At 39.6% G+C, this 22,743-nt stretch overlaps 1 protein-coding gene and 1 long non-coding RNA gene across 2 annotated transcripts in view; one reads left to right on the top strand and one right to left on the bottom strand.

The window, feature by feature from the left end:
• LOC140467360 (MAP kinase-activated protein kinase 2) overlaps positions 1-15,862 on the bottom strand; it is a 232,221-nt gene extending 216,359 nt beyond the window's left edge. The window contains exon 1 of the mRNA XM_072563667.1: positions 15,350-15,862. Coding sequence (XP_072419768.1) covers positions 15,350-15,595 — 246 coding nt within the window. The 5' untranslated portion in view covers positions 15,596-15,862. The remainder of the gene's footprint in view (positions 1-15,349) is intronic.
• A 1,403-nt stretch (positions 15,863-17,265) lies between these two features.
• Positions 17,266-22,743, top strand: part of LOC140467361 (uncharacterized) — a 104,422-nt gene continuing 98,944 nt past the window's right edge. Inside the window, exon 1 of the long non-coding RNA XR_011955429.1 lies at positions 17,266-18,309. This is a non-coding gene — a long non-coding RNA (uncharacterized lncRNA). The remainder of the gene's footprint in view (positions 18,310-22,743) is intronic.

Genomic DNA, 22,743 nt, shown 5'->3' on the forward strand with positions numbered 1-22,743 from the left:
AACTAAATTAGAATGCTTTCTGCTTGTTTTTTCCCCTCCTTCTTTCTTAAGTCACCCTTTCTTTATTTATATGTCCCAACATTTCAACTGATTGTAATTTCCTTCTCGGTCTTCTACTTTGTTTTTGTTTGTGGCTTGTGGCTTCCTTCTTTTCTTTCCTTAAGGAAAAATGTCACGGCACATATTGGAGATCCTCAAATGAGACATTGAAGCAATTGTGCCTTTATTATTCCAGAGAATCCTGGAGTTGATATTATGCAGTCAATATTGCAGTCTATTTAGAGTTGATCTCCCCAAATGCAGCACCACAGCAATTTCTGGCCCATTAAATCCAAATTTAATTCTGATTCCAAAAGGCCCACTGAACATTGTCAAGTATCTTGTGATAATGGACTAGTGTTAAAGACAAGCAGAGAGTTCTCTCGCTATCATAAACAGTGATTATCAACCAATGGTGCCAGTTACATACACATCAATTGATCATTTTGGTCTTTGTGGGGCTTTTTTATGTCAATGTGCCTGCCAGACCTCCCCAGTTGCCCCGGAAATCCAAGTAATCAATTCTGTGCAAAACACTTTCAAATTTCCAAAGGAGGTGGCAATGTGTTACCTTACACAAAGGGAGTTTGCATTTTCCCCTTAAATCTTTAAAGAATGCAAAAACTGAAACACAAAACACACACACTCACTCTATTCCAAAATTTATCAATTTATTTTTGTTTTCCAAGGTACAAAACTAAAGAGATTCTGTCTGAGTGGGTGGTCTATCACCATTGGAAATCAAATACACTGCTTAAATGACCAACATCAGGATGTCCTCTTGTATTCTCCTGGAGAGGTCTAGTGCAGATGGGTCAGAAATCTTGTACAAAGTATTAGGTAAAGTAACATCTTTTCTAGTCTTCTCTCTGAACAGCTAACCCATAACAAAAAACTCTTAAATGTTGCTCCATCTCCAAGGTAATACCTTAGACTTTGGGGAGAAGTTGGTGACCTGGAGTTCTAATGTGCTGAGGTAAGGAAGGGCATTGATCAGAAGCAGTAGAGGGATCGGCTGCAGAGAAAAGGAGGGAAAGTAGAAAGTGTTTATTTCATGTATAAAAACTGGAATGAAGAGAGTTTGGAAACATCTGGCTTTTGGTGACACTTTCAGCAAGAATTCCAGACTTTCTAAAAGACATCATGGCTCATGTCTTTATCCAGAACAGCCTGTCATATGATGGATTGATAAGCACTGATGCAGGTTCTTCGAGCCTGTTCAACCATTCAATCAGATCACAACTGATTTGCACCTCAACTCACTATTTCTTCACATCTCGATACCAATAACAAACAAATTAAACAACAGCCCTGAAAATTTCATGTGACCCAGCAACTTTTAGTAGTGTAAACTCCAGATGTTCACTTCCTTCACACAAATAAAAGTGATATGTGATTTCAAACCTGAATTCAAATTCTAAATATTCATCCCCCTTGGTCTGAAATACTTCCTGTCTATCTACCACATCATACCTAGTCATTTAGTGATACTGAACTTGAATACTGCTGACATTTTTTGCCAAAATGTTTTGTCTTCTACTAATCAGGACACTTCACAAGAATTCCCAAATGTACCAAAATAAAATTTCTATTTCATGACAGCAAAGTGCTGATTGGTGGGCAAGTGGACTCTGATTGGTAAAAGCATCATTGTAGACAATGTACCAGTTAGATGATAGCAAACTACTGAACTTTAAAGTATTGAACCAAGCATGTTGACTTCAACTGGTCAAGGCATTACCCAAGAATTGAAACAATGAATGGTCGGCACCTATTTTGTTGACTTGAAACAGTGCATGTATATACGTTCTTTTTGTCCACAAAGAATAGGACCCCATGTATTAATATATGTAACTTTCAGCATGCACAAGATGCATACAGCTGCTGATAACCTTAAAGTATTTGACAGCTTAATGCTTTGCACATTTAGGACACCTAACCTCCTACCCCTTGCATATTTCCAATTTGCAGTTGACAGGTTTGCTATAATTAAATCTGCAGCTGCATGCAAGGATTTCTTTGCACCTCTTAATAGGCTCTATTCTATTCCCAAAATCATTTGTTAAAATGGAAAAATGAGCTCTCTCTTCTTGATGTCTTAGTTGAGACACTGTCCATGGGATTCTCAACCACTTATTGGAAGCCTACCATCGATTGTCAACATATGCATTGAGATTTGAGCAGTTCCATGCGCTATTAGATTAGCAACCTCGTAAATAGGATCAGAACCATTTGTTCACCATGAAACCTTGAAGCTGAAGCAGGGTACAACAAAACCATCTTGTGGCGTAATACCTCCCCATGTCAGATTTACAGTAGCAACGCAAGCAGCATTCTCCATTAATTAATAGGATGCTGCTGTTAAGGCAAAAGGATATTCGACCTTTCTCACAAATGAGTAATCAAGTTCATGCAATATATCCCAAAGACCAGACACTAACAAGGAACATATTCCTTTGACTGTTTACAATATATACTATACAAGGTACTGACTGTACCCAAACTGCCCTTGCTTACAAAAGATCAAAGAGAATCCAATATTAGATGCTATTCTGCGACAGAATGAAATTTGCTAAATAAACTCGAGCATGCGAAGAATAACACTGGCAACCAATTTACGGCTGTCATTCAGGCTCACACTGTAGTATATTGCACGATCTAAAAGATACTAAATATTAATTCACCCAGCCTTGTTCCTTGCAGACAAAGATAACGTACACACCCTGCACTATTTTCAACTCAAAGTAAGTGCCCGACATTTGCTGGGCTTATTTCTCAGAACAATGCTTTGACTAAAAAGAGTCAACTTGCCTGGTTTAAAAATTAATGATTCCTGAAGAAGGGCTTATGCCCGAAACGTCGATTCTCCTGTTCCTTGGATGCTGCCTGACCTGCTGCGCTTTCCCAGCAACACATTTTCAGCTCTGGTTTAAAAATTAAACAAAGTTTGGTCGTTTACTGTCATTCATCATCTAACTATGGCAATACTACTGTCAATCAGTACTCTCTTCTCATTCAATATAAATAAGTTTTTCCTTTAGTAGCATTTCTTGCAAATTGTCCTGGTGAGGACAAAATGCTTCCATCAAAATGTATCTTTTTCCAGTAATACTCATATCAAAATATCTTAGGCTGAGAGGTGATCAAATTGAGGTGCATAAGTTCAAGGGAATATAGGCCAAGCTTGAGCAAACTGTCCTCATGTTTCAACTCTTTAAGGAGTTACATTATTATTGCAAACTGATACTGTACAGGTTTCAAGGTTGATACATTCAGTCCTCATTACCTCCAAGTGGTAGGGGTATGTAGAACCAATAAGCATGGATATGCCCCATGTGTATCTTTCTTATGTCCCAGAAGGACCACAATTAGTTTGCAATCAGGAAAAAAAAATATGGGGACTGGGGCTAACTTTTCAAATATGCAGATCCACAGGTCGAAAATCAACAGATAACGAACATTGAGGGTGTCCCTTTCCTGAGGTAGCACGTCCAAAATGGATCGCAGTTTTCCAGTGGGAATCTAAGGCTTGGAAGAACTGAACCTCTAAGAAAAGCCAAAATTCCATAAGTCTTTATAATTACTTCTTGCATCAGAGTTATAGCTTTCAGTAATTTGTCCACTTATTCCTTTGTTTCCCCACAACTAAATATTTCTACATTAATTTCAATTCAGCTTTATCAGATCCAGAGCAGATTTTCACACAATGATCTCAGCTATCATAGGTTCCTCAATCGTCAAGTCTCTCCATATTTCTTTGAAGCTTTTAGCTCCTATTTACACAATCCACAAAGCTTCCTTGATTAATTCAGCTGAAAACAGATACTGAACTCTCCAAAACCAAAACCCCTAATATACACTATTGGATGAAATATTGGAGACCATTACAAAAAAAAATTAATAACTCTCACAAGACCTAGTAGTTTTCAAATTATGTTGCACATATTTTGTACAAATGCTTAACACATTGCAATGTTGTTTTCTATCATTCTAAACCAAAATACAAACTTGCTTAAAATGGATAAATTTGCATTTTCACTAGAACAATTTCAAATGAACCTACCAATCATCAGAATACCATGAGCACACAAGCTAACTTCAATGTCAATAGTTAGCACCTCAATACTCCATAACACACACTGCTAATGTCATTCAACAAATTGATTGGTGAACATTAAATCAGAGCAGTATTAAACAGATTAGATATATCCCTGGAAATGGATTTCAATGGAACAGTTTTCCCCAAAGTGCCAATAATTCCAACAGCTATTCATATCACTTTGAAAATAATGGCACAACAAATACTGCATTTAGTTAAGTAATAACATTTTTCCCCCGAAGTGAGCAATTGGATTTACAGATTCAAAAAAGACAAGAGAAAACCTCCAAATAAAGGAAATGAAGTGATCTCATCCACATGGAAGAATTTTCTGTACTCTACTGAGACGTCATCCTTATTACTCTGAAATTTACTTTATTAAATGGAGTGCTCTCTTTGCCAAATGTTTTTGTTTTGAGAAGCCAGGACAATTGGTATTTTATCGAGACATGATATGACATGACATCAGTATCAAAACATTGCATCAAGTGAAAAAATTGCAATATACTTTCCTCCATGTATACTGTGCACCTTAAAACTACATCAAGATTTGTTCTTATGTTTTACGCACAGTTTACCACTATTTGGATACAAGGTCATCTTTATATTAACAACTACAAAACTCACAGCAACAATTGAATTAAAACTACCAGCACCATTATTTTATGGAATTAAAAAGACACAAGCATAGCAGTTGATGTCTGGGCAAATATCCATTAAAAACAAACAATTCATTGGAGTTACATCACTGGGAGGGCGACACCTTTGTGCACCTGCCCTGGGGACAAATTCAATACAGGCCTAGGAAAAGATAGCTCCAATACAAGTCTTCTGCATGATGCCAAACAATGTGGGCAGCACAGTGGCACAGTGGTTAGCCCTGCTGCCTCTTAGCGCCAGAGACCCAGGTTCAATTCCTGCCTCAGGCAACTGTCTGTGTGGAGTTCGCACATTCTCTCCTTGTCTGTGTGGGTTTCCTTCGGGTACTCCAGTTTCCTCCCACAGTCCAAAAATGTGCAGGTTAGGTGAATTGGCCATGCTAAATTGCCCATAGTGTTAGGTGTAGGGGACTGGGTCTGGATGGGTTGCTCTTTGGAGGGTCGGTGTGAACTTGTTGGGCTGAAGGGCCTGTTTTCACACTGTAGGTAATTTAATCTAATCTAAAACACAGTGAACAGTGTGAACCCAACTCTGCGTAATATTATGGATAGCATGTTTTTGAAGCAGAATTGTTGCATGTGTGTTTTTGGAATTGGTCTATTAGGACCAGGATTATAAACAAAATGAGGTAATGCAAAATACTTTCAACTCATACTATACCTGCCTTACACTTATTTGATGTACAGTAAACACGTCAGTTTTAACTTTACCTATCTGAGCAAATTTGAATGCTTTATCTAGATGCCAAATGAAAATCATTCTTTCAGTCAGACCCAATATGAGAAAATCTTTAAAAAAACATCCAGCCTTCTGCACACAGAGGTTCCTTTTGAAGCATTACTCAAATACTAAGAACTCAAACTACTTTGAAAAATAGAGTAGCTTTCACAATTCCAACTCAACTGATGTATTATGATGATATCACTACATAAAACATATAATGTTTATAACTGTGTACTTTCAACAAACCATATATTTTAATGCCAGTAAAAATATTTTTCTGTTGTATAACATCAGGAAGACAGAGGGAAATTCCAAAAAACTTTGGGATGGAGGGAGGCGAAGAAATGAAGTATTGAGTCAGATCATTTCTAAAGTCACAAATGTTAGCAGTCACTCATTTGGTAACAACCTCGACTCTCAGAAGAAAGGCTGTGAGTTCAAAGTCCTACTTCAGAACTTGAGTGAAAAAATCAAAACTGGCATTTCAGTATGGAACTGAGAGAGAGAGTTTAAACTGAAGTCCACCCACTCATAAATTTGAAGATCCCACAACATTATTTCAAAAGAAAAACAGCGCAAGTGTTAATCCTGGTGTTCTGGCCACCATAACGTATTCCCCAATCAATATCATTAAACAGATTATCTAGTCATTATTACATTGCTGTTGTGGAATCTTGCAATAGACACACTGGCTGACTCATTTCCTACATTATAACAATGACTACTTCATTGGATTCCAGACTGCTTCACTGCAAGTGGCCACGCAAGGTGCTATATAAATGCAAGTCTTCCTTCGTTTAATGCAAACTAAAACATGGTGTGTAAAATAGCAAATAGTGGAGAATACATGAAAAGTCTGACATACTCAGGGTTTTGTTAAGATGTACAAGACACCTTAGAACGAAACCTATGATACGGAGACCAGATGGCAAGGTTCCTCTTGCATTGTTCAAGTCTTGCTTTAAATCTGAATTATGATAGTGGGACTTTAGCAATAATAAAACTCCAACTGGTTCATTAATGTCCTGCCAATCCTACATATAACTCCATGCTCAGAATACATGTTGATCTTATTGCCCTTTTAAGCTGTTTAAAAAATATATAAATGAAGATGTATTCTTGGAGTAACTGGACAAGGGCAATAAATACAGCCTTGCTAACTTCAGTAATACCTTAACAACATGAATTACAACTTGGAAAAAATACAAACATTAGCAAAATTCAGATGCCAAAATTTTGCCAGAACCTTGTGTACATCCAAAGTTGGACAAGCTGGAGAACATTTTTCCAGGTTAAAGAGGAGTTCAGACAATGTCCTGAGGGAAATATGGTGCAAATATGACTTTTGAGGCAATACCATTGAGAACGTGAGCAGATGATCAGCAAACAACCAACAGGAAGGATTTACAAAGCAGTAATGCAATTAAGAGCTTCAGTTTACAGGTACAGTAGCGCCGCGACATACGAACGACCCATTCATGAACAAATCGGTCTACAAACAGGATTGTACGTAAAGTTTTGCTTCAACATACGTACGAAATTCAAGGTACGAACGCAAAAAGCCCTTGTGCGACCACGTGGTTTCATTGTTCTGCTTTGCTACTCGCTGGTTAAACATAAAAGCTCTCGGGCCCCGTGTGATCTCATTCAGTTTGTCTTTGGCGCGTGCACATTGAACAGCCGTCCAAGCATTCTTATGCTATCCAAGCAATGGGAAAAATTGATTCAGTTCGCGAACTTTTCGGTTTGCGAACTGGGTCCCAGAACGGATTAAATTCTTAAATTGAGGCACTACTGTATATCAAAATCAGCATGGTGAATTCAAATTGTCCCTCCAGGCCATCTGGACCTCCCTGACTATATTAAGATTTTTAATTCTGTCATTTGTAGTTTTGAAATGCCTACAAGATGTGGTGAAATTAAGAAAGATACTTTGAAATGTTTTAAAATAAAAAAATTAGATTATTCAACCAGATTTGACAAAAATGTTTTCACTCAAGAACACCACACACACTTTCAGATGCCTGTTCATACAGTCAGAATGACTCATCTGGATACTGTAGAAGAAACTAAATTGATCCTTTTGTCACAAGGAAATATTCAGCATTGAGACCAGATTTTTGGGAATTAAGTATCTATGAAAACTTCTATCACATTGACTAAATTTGTCACTTCCTGGTGACAAGATGAGCAGGCAAATGCACACACACACACCCCAATATGACAGAGCACACGATGGCAGGAGGGAGATGAACATAAATGCAAACTTGGGCGGCACGGTGGCACAGTGGTTAGCACTGCTGCCTCACAGCGCCTGAGACCCGGGTTCAATTCCCGCCTCAGGCGACTGACTGTGTGGAGTTTGCATGTTCTCCCCGTGTCTGCGTGGGTTTCCTCCGGGTGCTCCGGTTTCCTCCCACAGTCCAAAGATGTGCAGGCCAGGTGAATTGGCCATGCTAAATTGCCCGTAGTGTTAGGTAAGGGGTAGATGTAGATGTAGGGGTATGGGTGGGTTACGCTTCGGCGGGGCAGTGTGGACTTGTTAGGCCGAAGGGCCTGTTTCCACACTGTAAGTAATCTAATCTAATCTAATCTAAAAAAAAACTTAATGTGAGGTAAGTGCAAAAACTCACCATCTTTCTTTAGCAGTTTTTTATATATTAAAAAGATGCATAAACAAGACAATAACACTAAACAATTATAGGTGATTCACCTTTGACCTCTCCTAAACTTTAATGCAAACTAATTGTGCAGTCAAGGGCAAATCTTTTGATGCAGCAGTCAGTCAGCTATGGTAAAACACAGCTGGCAGATTTGTCAGTGCTTAGACCAGTGAGTCACCTCACCCACAGGTTTTGGATAGAAGTGTTTAAATACTAATATAATCGTATATTATCAGGGGCTGATTTTTTTTTAAAAGCTTCAGAAGTGATACAAATGATTTCATGATCAGTCCACAAATTCACTAACAGGTCCTAATACAATTCTCAAGTATTCCAGATGTCTTTCTTCTTCAAAATCAAGCTTTTAAATCTAACCAGTTGAACATCAGGCACCAAGAGACAATTAAATTTTCACAGCTCTGCTACCCTGATATGTTCCATCTTAACCTTTTCAATATATCATGCCAACTGATGCTTTGTTACAAATGAGGCTGTTCAAAGGAGTTTGGGGGTACTTAGATAATACATTGAATCACAGCAGAACTTTGTCAAATTTAATCAACTTTCACATATTACAGTTTCCCATGCATTTAGTTTTGATAGAGAAACTCTTCTCATGATAAGATTGTTATTTGTTCATCCAATTAATAGAGCTCTTGCTGATTTTCCATTATTTTTATATCAATTTTGGTTCAGAACTATGAATTGGGAACTGAGAGTGACAGATGACTTTTGGAGTGAGTGTAATATGAAAACAGACCAACCTTTTGCTTACTTGAGGCCAGGCCTGGAAAATAATTGCACGTTGGTTACTGATCAAAATTCGGCAGACACTTTGATCACCAAGAAGAGCATTATGTTTAACTAGATAGCAGAAGTCAGCTATTAACAAGATCAGTAGTTGGGAATTAGTTGCAGTCAGTCTGGGAAAGATTTTATGCTCAAGGAGTTGGCAGATGTTGAATGGTCGGGGGGATCTTGTAAAGGTGATGATCAGTCTGCCAGGGAGTGGTCAGAGTTTGAATTGAGTTTTGGACTGTTTTCTGTAAAACAAAAATGAATCTAGCTGTTGATGCTATGGCTTGAAGATTTGCAAGCTCCGTGGATAACCTCCTCTGAGCAGCTTGTGGAAGCTCAGAATAGAAAGCTTAAGTATTACTGCTTTTTCAGAGCAAATTGCAAACGTGACCTTGATCGACATCTTCAGAAAACCAAACAAGAAACCTTCTATGCCTGCGAAACAGCACATCTTGAAAACTACCCAAGTGGTCTGGCCAAGCTTGTTACTTTCCCTTTAATTGAGTTTGTCTGTTTTTTGTAGAGATTAGGGCTGAAGTAAAGGTTCTGTGGTTTATAATAGACCAGTAACAGGTTACTTAGTTGTTTCATTTTGCTCTATTAAAGTTGTTATATTGTTAATAAATTGTTAAGTCTTTAAGATACGACCAGTGTCTGAAATTGATTACTTGCAGATTTTGAGATTGGCTGGTCAAAATTCTGGTTGGGAGCCATTGGGGTTAATTTGGAGAGTCTTTGAAGGTTTTAGTTTTACTGCATTGTGAATATAGAGATAGAAAGAATGATTTGGTTTGGCTTGCTGTCTCCTTGTCATAACATATTGCACTATTGCCTAGAAGAAAAATTCAAGTTTCTTAAAATAAAACTAACACATTTTCAAACTAGAAGTGAATCACTTCACCTAATCAACAGTACGATTTATAAAACTGGAAAAGTCAAAATGCTATGTTTCAGAACTATTGCAGTTGTGGATTTTCTTTCTATAAAACAAAAATCACTATTTCAAAACACGAGTATCCGTCATGGGTTTTATTGATGCTATAAAAATGCAATAATCTTTTGAATCAGATGCTAATGTTCATACACTGAATTCTTTGAAGTACAGATGGAATAATTGAAAGGAAAAAGATGCTCACACCATCCAAAAGTATACTGTATGGCTTCAATTATTTTATTGCACACATCACCATCAATATAATTTCTTGTCATTTCTCCCCCTTGCTTTGCTCTCCCTGACACGGCTTTCCCTGACTGGCTTAAACTTTCTCTTTTGGAGGTCTTTTCACTTAAGTTCCAAGCAAACCTCAAAGAGATTGTGCCATTATATGGTTGCTGCACTTAAAGGAATTGAGAAGAAAGGGATTTGTTTTCTTTCCTTTCGGTAAGAATAAAACGAGAGTTACTTAGCTTCGATTGCCTGCAAATCTGCGTGATGATTATTGGCCTGTTTCTAAAGTTCAGAATTATAAACTAATCTTTGCTAAATAAATATTTTACATTACACACAAAGCTACACCGAACATCAAGTCTGCACAGGAGGACATACATCGGTCATTACAAGAAAGCTAGAAATATTCAGAAGTATATTTGGAGAAAAACAGAATTGGTGATTAACATCAATGACCCTTCATTAAAACAGAAGAATCACCACAGTGTTAATGCTGTTTCTCTCCACAGACACTGACTGATCCAAGTATTTCCAGCATTTTCTGTTTTTTTTTAAATTTCAAATTTCTGGCATTTTCAGTACTTCCCTACACAGTACCATCCTGGGCTAATTCTAAAGCCTTGAACTACAGTAATCCACCTGTACCCATGGGGGATATGTTCCAAGATCTACCGCAGATGCCCAAAACAGCAGATAGTAGTGAATCCACTCATTTAAAATGGAAAAATTGCCTCTCTGGCAGCTCCTTGGTCCCTGGTCCTGGCATGTTTCACATAATATGTTCAGGCCACGGTAAACCACAGGTAACTGAAACCACGGTTACAGTAATTGTCCTGTCTTAAGAGGTGACCCTTACTATAAATCTATGGCACCTAGTCTGCCCCATTCACCTGCGAGTTCTAATTAAAAGTTATTGATCTGAAATGTAAATTGCTTTTCTCTCTCCATGGATGCTGCTGAACTTGCAGAGTGTTTTCAGCATTTTTTTCATTTCAGATTTCCAGCAGTCACATTATTTTGCTTTTAGGAATGCATTACTGCTACCAGGATTACTTGTATCATTTTGCTGCTCCACACGATCTAAACTTTTTAATAGAACTATAATTTTGTCTTAAAAGGATAAAAATACAAGACATTTTATGTTGAAGTCGCTGTCCTCTATAACATTAAAGATATCATATTAAAATTTGTGGGTGCATCCTTGATTTCTCTGATATTTTCTAAAACACTACACTTTGTTCTTCACACTCAAAATGTCAAATATTGGAAGAGTTGTGTTTTGGAACATCTAAACAGAAAGCAGAATTCATTCAAATCTGGTGCAACCATAGTTCATGAAAATGCAAGTGTCAACTCTTACACGAATAGTACAAGTTAATTCTTTTAAGTTTGCGTCACATATAGACAGGGTGGTTGAAAAAGTGTTCGGCACATTTGCCTTCATTGCTCTGTCCTCTGAGTATAGGAGTTGGGATGTCATGTTGAGGTTGTACAAGATATTGATGAAGCCTCTTCTAGAATACTGTGTCCAGTTCTGGTTGCCCAGTTATAGGAAGGATATTATCAAGCTGGAGAGAGTTCAGCAGAGATTTACCAGAATGTTGCCATGGAAGGTTTAAGTTATCAAGAAAGACTGGATAGGCTGGGACTTTTGTCACTGGATTGTAGGAGATCGAGAGGCAAACTGATAGAAGTCCATAAAGTAATGACAGGTACAGATGGAGTTGATGGTAGTTGTCGTTTCCCTAGGGTGGGGAATTTCAAGACTAGGGGGCATATTTTTAAGGTGTAAGGAGATATTTCATTTTTAAAAATCTAAGAGACAATTTTGTTTTTACACAGAGGGTGGATCACATATGGAATGAACTTCCTGAGAAAGTGGTGGATGTGGGTACAATTACAAATGTTTAAAAGACATTTGGACAGATACCCGAATAGGAAAGGTTTGGAGGAATATAGGTCAGGAGCAGGCAAGTGGGAGTAGTTGAGTTTGGGATTATGTTCATACAACATAACAACGCAGAACAGGCCCTTCAGCCCTCGATGTTGCGCCAACCTGTGAACTCATCTAAGCTCAATCCCCTACACTATCCCATCATCATCATCCATGCACTTATCCAAGGATTGTTTAAATCTCCCTAATGTGGCTGAGTTAACTACATTGGCAGGCAGGGCATTCCATGCCCTTACCACTCTGAGTAAAGAACCTGCCTCTGACATCCATCTTAAAGCTATGTCCCTTCGTACAATCTGGCATCATCATCCTAGGGAAAAGATTTTCACTGTCTACCCTGTCTATCTAATCCTCTGAGCAGCTTGTACGTCTCTATCAAATCCCTTCTTCGCCTTCTTCTTTCCAATGAGAACAGACCCAAGTCTCTCAGCTTTTCCTCATAAGACCTTCCCTCCAGACCAGGCAACATCTTGTAAATCTCCTCTTCACCTTTTCCAATGATTCCACATCCTGTAATGGAGCAACCAGAAATGTACACAATATTCCAAGTGCGGCCGCATTAGCATTTTGTATAGTTGAATAGAATGGTTGAACCGAAGGGTCTGTTTCCATGCTGCATGATTCCAAGACTCTAAGTTCAATAGGCAGAACTACACAATTTGTGGGCCTGAAAAAAAATGCAAATGCATTGATCCACGCTGAATCTCAAATCACTTCCTATGTCAATAACAAATAGAGGAAGAGAATTAGTTTTATCCATGCAGAACTACTCAAGTTAAAATAGATTTAATGTATTCCTTCAATTTAATCCAGCAAACAACTTCCACTATAGAAAGCAATCTACACTCTAAAAGAATATAATTGTTTACACTGCTTCACACCACTTTAAGATCAAAAATGCTAATGAATTAAGTCAGCTTGCAACATGCTACAGAAGGTCAGAGTACCCGTTATACACAAGTAGTTATGTTTTGTGGCTTTTCCTACAGCTTCAAATGTTTTTTTAAGATTGTCTCTCTTGTTCAGTCCAAACCCCAAGCATGTTACTATGATCCCCTCTCCTAAACAAATCCAGAAATATTGCACTGTCTTCTGGTCTTACTCACTTTTCACCAAGAATTCAACCTGCAAACCCCATCCCCTTCAGAAGATATCCCCTTCTGAATATCTTCAAGCATCTGATTAAAGTCACTGAATCATTGCTTTATCATTTACCTCAGTGTCTGCTTTACAAACTTCTCCCAGCTCAGTGGGCGTTGAAAGATCATTAACTTGAAGTGTTTATTTATTCAATTTTTCCCTCTCTATAAATGCCACCTGAGCCACTGAGTGTATCTAGCATAATCTGTTATTTAGGCTTTATCCTTTTCAATCTGGCTGGTATCCTATGCCATTATTCTTATCCTTTCACCTTGGTCAGTCACTTCTAAACCAGCAGATGATGGCAAATCAAGTACAATATTTTTGTCACCAAGTTTCACTGTAAGGACTTTATAAACGGTCCCAACAATGGTATCTCGGTTGGACAGTCGAAATTCAGTGATAGATTCTGCCAAGCCTGTCAGAACATTTTAAACTGGCTTTGTTTTATTTTTCAGAGATGAATATGAAGATACACAGAAAATGCTTCATAACTGCCTTGTCTAAAACATAATTGAACCACTTATAATATGTTTAAGAAAAATTAAGACATGGAGGGGCATCAACACATTTGTCAATTGGAGAGACAGTCAAAATTACATTGATAACAATACAAATTAACAATAAGCATAGCTAACAGACACAAATATAGACCAATTGCTGAACTTGAGCACACTTAAAAGACAAGCAGCTTAGAATATTATCTGACCCACAAAACTCAGCTAAATAACCTTAAACTCAATACAATGTACAATAGTTCCACAAAATAACATCAGTGCTGCTGGCAATGCTCAACTTTCCTTTGAATAAGTTATGCCTCTCAGGAGAGATGAACAAGGTTATGTCCCTAAGGTCCTTTCTAGTTCTGTGCCAGCAGTCCAGGATATTTGAGGTTAATCAGAGAACTATCACAAATCCACGTTAAAGACATTATGCAAGAATATCTGGCACACCAAAACCTGGCTAGAAGCTGCGTTCAACTCTCCTCCTGAAGAGTCAAAACAATGCACAGATATGACAGCACTTTTCCATCGGAAATTTGGCCAAAGACATGCTGTTTTACCTCATGAAGGAAACATTAACAGTTGGTCAAATCCGTGTAAACTTCAAATATGTACAAATCGCAGGTTGAGAAGTTGTGTTTTAAATCTTTTTCACAATATCTAAGTGATAACGAGAGGTGAATATTCTTTTTCTCACTGCCTGCGATGGGCGAATTATTCCCCAAGCTCCGCCATATAATAGGACATAAACCACGAGATTTTGTGGGGGAAAATATCTCTACCAAGCAAGGCGATTCCAAGACCCCGAAGAAATGCTCATTGCCCGCCCTCACCTCCATCTCCACACACATCACTCCAGCTACAACACCAAACAATACGTGTTACTGAAATGACAAACTTATTACACTCCCGAAACAGGGCAGCCTCGAAAGAAAGCTCATCTGTCTGTCGATGCTCGAGGTGAACGTTGTCAACTGAACAGTTCCCCCCCCACCCCCCACACACGACGATTTCAAAACGACAGGAGAACCGGGGATGGCAGATGGGCAACTTCACTTGCTGAAAAACAGAGCCAATACTCTCCGCATCCTGGTGTGTCAGAGAGAGAGAGGGGGGGAGCCGTATTGTCCTCAAAGCATGCACTCCCTCTCGCTTTTTGTTTGTATTGGAGATGGGAGAGGTTTCACTGTGACAAAGCAATACAAACAAGTAAAAGCGAGTCAATTTCCATTGTAGGGGTCTGGGAGGAAATCCACCTGCCGCACACGTTCTCAACCTCCACCTAAATGTCTCCATTTGGCGTCTCTTCCCAGTTTTAGGGAGCCTTTTAGGCCCAACTCGGAGAGAGATAATCTTTCTAACCCTTTAATTCTCTCAGATACTTCGGAAGGTGCTCCACGCCCGTGTTAGAAAGCTGCAGTGGCGGACAAATTCATTCCTGCTTAACAAAATCTTTTGGAAACATTCTAAACTCTACATTCTAGTAGTCTGCCTGACTCCCCCGGATCTTTCGGGAGTTTACTTCAAGCTATATTCACGGAAGGTCGATCGAGCGGATAACGTGAGTCTCGCCGCTGTCAAACTTGGCCGCTGGAAACTTACCTTCAGGGCAAATTTCTCCTGGGTTTTCTTGCTGAAACATTCCAAAACTTTGCCATTGATGCCCAGTCCCAGAACCTGCGCCGTGACCTTGTAGTCGTCAGTGATGGCGTTTTTCTTGGTCTGAGCGCCGGTTCTCTGTAGCTGGAAAGGAGCTTGGGGAGGAGGGTAGAGGGAAGCCGGAGGCGGCGGCTCTGGGATCTGGTTACCTTGTTGCGGATCCCGGGCTGTCGCAACGTTCGACAACATTGTTACATCGGAGCTCGATACTTTGTAACCCAGAGCAAACCCCCGGCTCCTAATCAGACAAAGTTACAGACTTGCCACCAGAGACGAGCAGAAGTAACTAGACTCCCAACAAAGCCGCTGGACCCCTTGTCAGGAAGTAACGATCAAAATCCAGATCTCCCTTTTTCTTCCCTCTTAATCAAAGCCGAGCTCAAGATCCCACTTAGTCAGTTTCACAGCACTTCACTTCCAATTGAGTTTCAGTGGAAACAGACGTGCTGACGTCAAAGCCTCACTACCAGACGGGGAGAGTCATGACGGTCTTTTCTTAAAGGTGGTCGGGACAAAGGACGCTTAAAGGCAATGTCTGCTTCGCCCTTCCTGGAGGATTGTGGCTGAATTTCTGTCGTGAAATCGGAGCCATTTTGATCGTGCTTGTCAGAAATGCTATTGGGTTCAGAAATGTCATTACACCCAAGATAAAACCAAAAGACTGGAGGCAACAAAAGAGGACTTGCCCCTTGGGGCCCAGATTTTCACTCATGAGTCCAGTCCAGCCACCAGCCTGCTGCCCAATCTTAACAATAGCGTAGAAATTGTAAAGACAATCTCTTTCAAGATGTCATGGTACACCTCTGGAGCAGGTCAAATTTGAACCCAGGCTTTATCAGACTCAGAAATAGGGGCTTTCGCAACGCTCCACAAAAACTCCATTAACAAAACAGATTGCATTCAATCCAGGTAAATGTGAGGTGATTCACTCGGGCAGGATAAACCACTTGAGGAAACATATGATGAACAGTAGGACCCTGGAAGAACTGAGGATCAAAGAGACTTTGGAGTTGTATAAGGCTGAAGACAGACAGCACTGTCCTTTAGGTAGTAGGGCAGGTTGATAAAGGGTTAAGAAGTCATAGAGCATTCTTGCCTCCATTAGTTGAGGCATAGAGTTTAAGAGCAGGGAGGTTAGTTGGAACCATATCAATCATTAGTTAAGCCACAGCTAGAGTATTGTGTTAGTTCAGGAATTCATATTACAGTAGAGATGTGTGAGCAGTGAAGAGGGTGCATAGAAGATTTAGCCTTTGTGGTGAAGAATTTCATTTATGAAGAGAAATTGGACAGACTAGGGTTGTTTTCCTCATTTATCTCTCCACCCTTCAGGCACTCTGCCTGTATTCCTGATGAAGGGCTTTTGCCCGAAACATTGATTTTACTGCTCCTCGGATGCTGCCTGAACTGTTGTGTTTTTCCAGCACCAATCTAATCTAGACTCTGGTTTCCAGCATCTGCAGTCATTGTTTTTACCTTGTTTTCTTTTTAGTTGAAATTGAGAAAGGGCATGATTGAGGTAAATAAAATTATTGGGCACATAGACAGGACAGACAAGAATTAACATTTCTCCTCAATGGAGGAATCAATGACAAGGGGACTCGATTTAAGATAAAGGGCAGAAGGTTTAGAAGAGATGTGAGGGAGAATATTTTCACCCAGAGGGTGCTGGGAATCTAGAACACACTGTCTGACAGGGTAGTAGAGGAGAAACCCTCATTATTTTTAAGAAGTATTGAGATGTGCACTTGTGATGCCAAAGCTTATAAGCCGATGGGCCAAGTGCTGGAAATGGGATTAGAATAGCTAAGGGATTGTTTTAACTAGTGCAGCTGCGATGGGCCAAAGAGCCTTTGTGCTGTAGATCTCTATGACTGTATAAGAATATATTATAAAAAGCAAACTGGCGCTATTACTAATCTATTAATACCACTGTCTTATAGTCCTCAGTCACTGACTTGTGACTGAGTCTCACCCAATTGGACCATTTTTTAAATCATCACTGATAAGAAATCATGTGGAAGTTGTGAGTTCACCCAGGAGGAATCAATCCAATGCAGTCAGTCGCAGAAGGACACTACATTGTGAAAGTTAGTGGAAACGTTTAACTAAACACGCCTAAATGACTGGATAAATCTCACCAATAATTACATTTGTTGCTGCTAGTTGGAAGTTGCTTCATAATGTGTTTAAGTGCAAGACTGAGCATGGAGCCCTGCATTCCTCAGTAACAGAACTTAACTCAACTGTGAAAACACACGGATGTGCACTTATGAACTTTTCAAGAAGGTGGTTCACCTCCACCTTCTCAGAAGAAGCTCGGCACAGACATGTATTGCCAACCTAGCCAGTGACACTCACACCCCATGAATAAAAGAGGTTCCTTTTTGAATTATATGTTCAACAAAGCATAAGCCAACACATTTTCTCTTGCTAATCGTCTTCATCATTATTCTGCCATTATCTCTCGCTGCTTTCTTTTTCATTCACTTCTCATTTTCACTTTCCTGCATTTTTCTCTCATAACAGTCTGCTCAACAAGGATGTCACAATCATATTTTTGTCTCCTATTCTTTTGCTGTAAAGATTCCTTGGAAATGTGTTCTGAGTTCTGTACAAGAGACCACAATCCAAAAGGATAACCTATCTATTCTCTTTTCAGATTATGGTAAGAATTGTGGTGTATCACCATCATTTTCTGAATTTATTTCAGATATTCAGCAATTACAGCATTTTTGTTTGATTTTGTTCTGGGGTTTACTCTGCGCCAATCCTGGCAAACCTGACTGTCCAGTGCCAGGCTTGCTGTATGGCATCTCTACAGAAGACAACATTTGCTGCTGAGCCACTGATACAAACATTTGTAAATCTGAAATTCTGAGGAGGACCTCGATTCTCAGCAGGTATCACCATTTGATTTTTTTCATAAGCTTGTGATAATGAGATTGACATGTTTTCCTGAGATGCGCTGAAGGGGAAAAACAGCAAGAAAAATCTACGCTGCTGTTTCTGGCACATTTCCCAACACGAGCTTTAATCAGATCCTGTGCAAATCCTTAAATTACATATTCCACAGTTGCTTTTTGGGTCAAATCTTGCATTTTGGCAATCTTTGAAGACAAATTCCCAGAACTGTTTTCAAAATTCAATGCAGGTACGTAAGAACTAAATAATTATTGTTTATCAGAGTGAATAGCTTCTAATAGAGAAAACTTCCTAATCGCATGACAGTACAATAGTGATTATCTGCAGTGTGTTCTTTTGAAAGTGTTTTGAGATCAGATATCAGCAATAAAGCTTCATGTTGTCTTAGTTCTATTGATGCCTCTGTGTCAATCAATGGATTGGAGGTAGGACAGGACTTGAATATCTCCAAATTCATAATCAATGCCAGAGCAATCAGACTGTTCTCCAGTTTTATTGCCTAGTCAGACACAAATACTAACAGTGTTTGGGAAGACACAGTATTTATAATGAAAAGTTAAAACAGATAGCAACATTTTATTTTCATTTATTCTTTGATCTGACATAGAATTTGCTGGCAAAGCCAATATTGTTGTTCTTAAACTGAATGGATTGCAATTAAAAATGAATCACATTGGTATGGACCCAGACTTACACATATGTAAGACGAGGTAAGGATGACTGATTTCCTTCCTTAAAGGACCACAAGACCATAAGAACTGGAACAGAAGTAGGTTGTTCAGTCCCTTGAATCTACTCTGTCATTCAATAGAATCTTGGCTGATCTGACATTCTTCATGTTTCCTTTCCTGCCTTTCCCCAAACTCTTTGATTCCCCTACTGATCCTTGATTTTGCGACTGTGCCCTCTGGTCCTAGACTGTCACATGAGGGGAACTATCCCCTCAGCATTTATACTGTCAAGCCTCTTAGGAATCTTATATGTTTCAGGGCAATCTAAGATGGCGGCGATCTGAAAGATCTGCTATGCTGAGTTCTGCATCACAACTCATGCAAAGTGGTACTTCGACCCTCCCCATTTAAGCCATTTCAGTAAAATTTGACATGAAAACAGTATTCGAACCTTTACTAATCCTGTTTTGTCAATTGAAAGATGACAAAACATGGAAAAGGTCTGAGTAAGTCCAAACACGTCAGACACCAGCCGGAGACATCGAGTACACCCGCAACCCCATCTGCGAGTTCGTTGGACCCAATTACTTACCAGACCTTGGTCTGCACACTCATTTGACTCCTCAGAGAAAGCAAAAACCTTTCTGGACACTTTAAATTAGGCTGGATGGTTTAATGTGAATTGACAATAATATTTTTATTCCTTTTCTGAAAGGAAGTGTTGTTGGATATTTTCTGATATTAATCAGCGTTAATGTATAGTTGGGGAGGGGTGGAATACTTACTTCTAACTTCTTTGGTAATGTTGCTTTTTTTTTGGCTTGATTTTGTGGTGCGGCTCAAGCTGGAAGAGGTTATGAAGGTGGTTGTGGGATGTGTAAGGGCCCCTGTGGGCAGGGGGTAAATTCCCTCATTGAGTGCCTTTGATACTTTATATTTTGTTTTGTTTTTTTTTGTTTTTTGGGGGGTATATAGTTCCTAAATGTTTTGTAAATTTGTTTGTTGTAGTAGTTTTAGCTTTTGTAGTTTTTTAGGGTCTATGAGTCCATTTTTGTTGATGCTCAGCGATTTGTAAGTCAAGTTTTTCCTCTCAGGTGTTCAAATGTTGTTGCAGAAGGTTATGGCGCGTGGTGTGGTTAAATGGTGTACCTGGAACTTTAAGGGGATTCATTTGACAGTTAAGAGGAAAAAGGTACTTTCTAGCCTTAAAACGGAGAGGGTGGACCCTATCACAGGAGATGCACCTTAATGATAAGGAGCATTTGAAGTTGCAACAGGGTGGGTTTGATTGGGTGTATTTCTCGTCTTTTAATACTGGCAGTAAAGAAGTGGCCATACTTGTTAGGAAGAACCTCCCATTTAAACTACTAGATTATATTAAAGATGAGTACAGCTGGTTTGTAATCCTTAAAGTCTTGATATAAGGGAAAGAGTATGGTATTTTGAATGTTTATTTTCCCCCGGCACACCACCGGAAATGACTGCCAGACTACTCAGACCCCTTGGCATCATGGTAGCCCACAAACCCACCAACACACATAAACAGCAGCTAATGAACTTGAAAGACCTCATACAGACAACAAGCAAAAATAATGTTATTTACAAAATAACTTGCAAGAACTGTAATAAACACTACATTGGACAAACAGGCAGAAAACTAGCCACCAGGATTCATGAACATTAAATAGCCACAAAAAGACATGACCCACTCTCTCTAGTATCCTTACATACGGATGAGGAAGGACACCATTTTGATTGGGACAACACATCCATCCTAGGACAAGCCAAACAGAGACATGCACGAGAATTCCTAGAAGCATGGCATTCTAATTGGAACTCTATCGACAAACACATTGACTTGGATCCCATTTACTGCCCCCTGAGAAAAAAGAACAGGAAATGACATCACCATAGGAAATGGCATCACCATGGGAAATGACATCACCAACCCAAGCAAACACAACATATAAATAGAAAGCGGGCTCTACCACCAGTGCCTCATCCGGAGGCTCACTGAAGATGTTACCTAGTATGATGATGAAACATCTGAAAATGAACCTTCCAGGTCAGTGAGCAAACCTAAATCCAGAACCACCTTAAATTCCTGGTAGATGCATTTTCCAAGATGAGTATCTTTGCATTGCAGCACATTATTATGGGGGAGATTTTAACTGTCTTATGGATCCCACGGTGTGGAATTAGGGCAATTGATGTCTGGAGGCAGCTCCACCCCACAGGTAGGAACTTTATGTTCTTTTCTAATCCGCACAAGTGTCATACTTGGATTGATCTCTTCCTAACCCTTGAGGCATTCTTGGATTTGGTGACATCCTGCAAAATTGGGAATATTACCATTTCTGATCATGCAGCAGTATACTTAGTGGTTAAGATAAAGGGCAAATGTAATATGTTTGCGGCACTGGCAAATGGATCCCTTTATTCTTAAGGACAGTAAGTTCACTGAGTACTTCTCTAATTAATTTAAAGTTTTCTTAGACATTAATTCAGATACGGCCGTAACACATCTATTTGCTGGGAAACTGCTAAAGCTTATGCTAGGGCGATAATTATTTCATACTCTGCCAGTCAGAAGCGACAGAAGAGCGAGCAGCAATGCTTGGTAGAGGCATGGCCGAAGGCAGCTGAGAAGGCATATTTTGATTGACCGTCAGTAGCTAATCTACAGCGGGTCACTGCGCTTCAGCCTATCTTGAATTCCATGCTCGCACAGACAACTAGGAAGGAACTTGCTTTTGCGAAACAAAGGTTGTTTGAGCACAGTGATAGGCCAGGCAGGTATCTAGCATATTTTGCCAGGAACAAAAACGCCCCCAATCATTACCTCAATCAGGAAAGGGATTGGGACTCTTAACTGCAATTCTTAAAATATCAATGCTGCATTTCCAAGAGTTTACTCTGAATTATGTCAGTCTGAATGTTGTGAGGATGGTCGGGCTAAGATGGAGTGTATTTTTAAGAATATGGATCTTCTAGGTGATACCTCCTTTCTTAATGCTCCTTCAACAGTGCACCAGGTACAGGAGGGTGTGAAGCAGCTTCAGAGTGGAAAGGTGGCTGGCCCTGATAGTTTTCCTAGTGAATTCTACAAAGAATTTAGAAATATATTGTTGGAACCGATGCTTAACATGTACAATTACAGTCACGACCACCTTCTGCCATTCTTAAGAGAGGCTAAAATCTCTCTTATCCTTAAGAAAGGGAAGATTGTGCTTCCGACAGGCCCATCTCACTTTTAAATTCTGATTTTAAAATCTAGTCCAAAAATCTGGCACTAAGATTGGAAACTGTTTTGCACTCCATGGTTAAGGAAGACCAGACAGGTTTTCTAAAGGGCCGCCCAACAATGTCAGGTGGCATGGTGGCTCAGTGGTTAGTACTGCTGCCTCATAGTGCTGGGAACCCAGGTTCGATTCCAGCCTTGGGTGACTATCTGTGTGTGGAGTTTGCACATTCTCTTCATGTCTGCATTGGTTTCCTCTGGGTGCTCCAGTTTCCTCCCGTAGTCCAAAGACGTGCAGGTCAGGTGATTAAGCCATTCTAAATTGCCCATAGTGTTAGGTGCGTTAGTCAGAGGGAAATGGGTCAGGTTGGGTTACTCTTTGGAGGGTTGGTGTGGACTTGTTGGGCTGAAGGGCCTGTTCCACACTGTATGATCCAAGGGTGTCAGCAACAATCTGTGCAGGGATTAGTGATCTCCCCAGGGGCAAAGAAGGCATCTGA

Source organism: Chiloscyllium punctatum, chromosome 45 (assembly GCF_047496795.1).
Source record: "Chiloscyllium punctatum isolate Juve2018m chromosome 45, sChiPun1.3, whole genome shotgun sequence".
In the NCBI taxonomy this organism is placed as follows: Eukaryota; Metazoa; Chordata; class Chondrichthyes; order Orectolobiformes; family Hemiscylliidae; genus Chiloscyllium; species Chiloscyllium punctatum.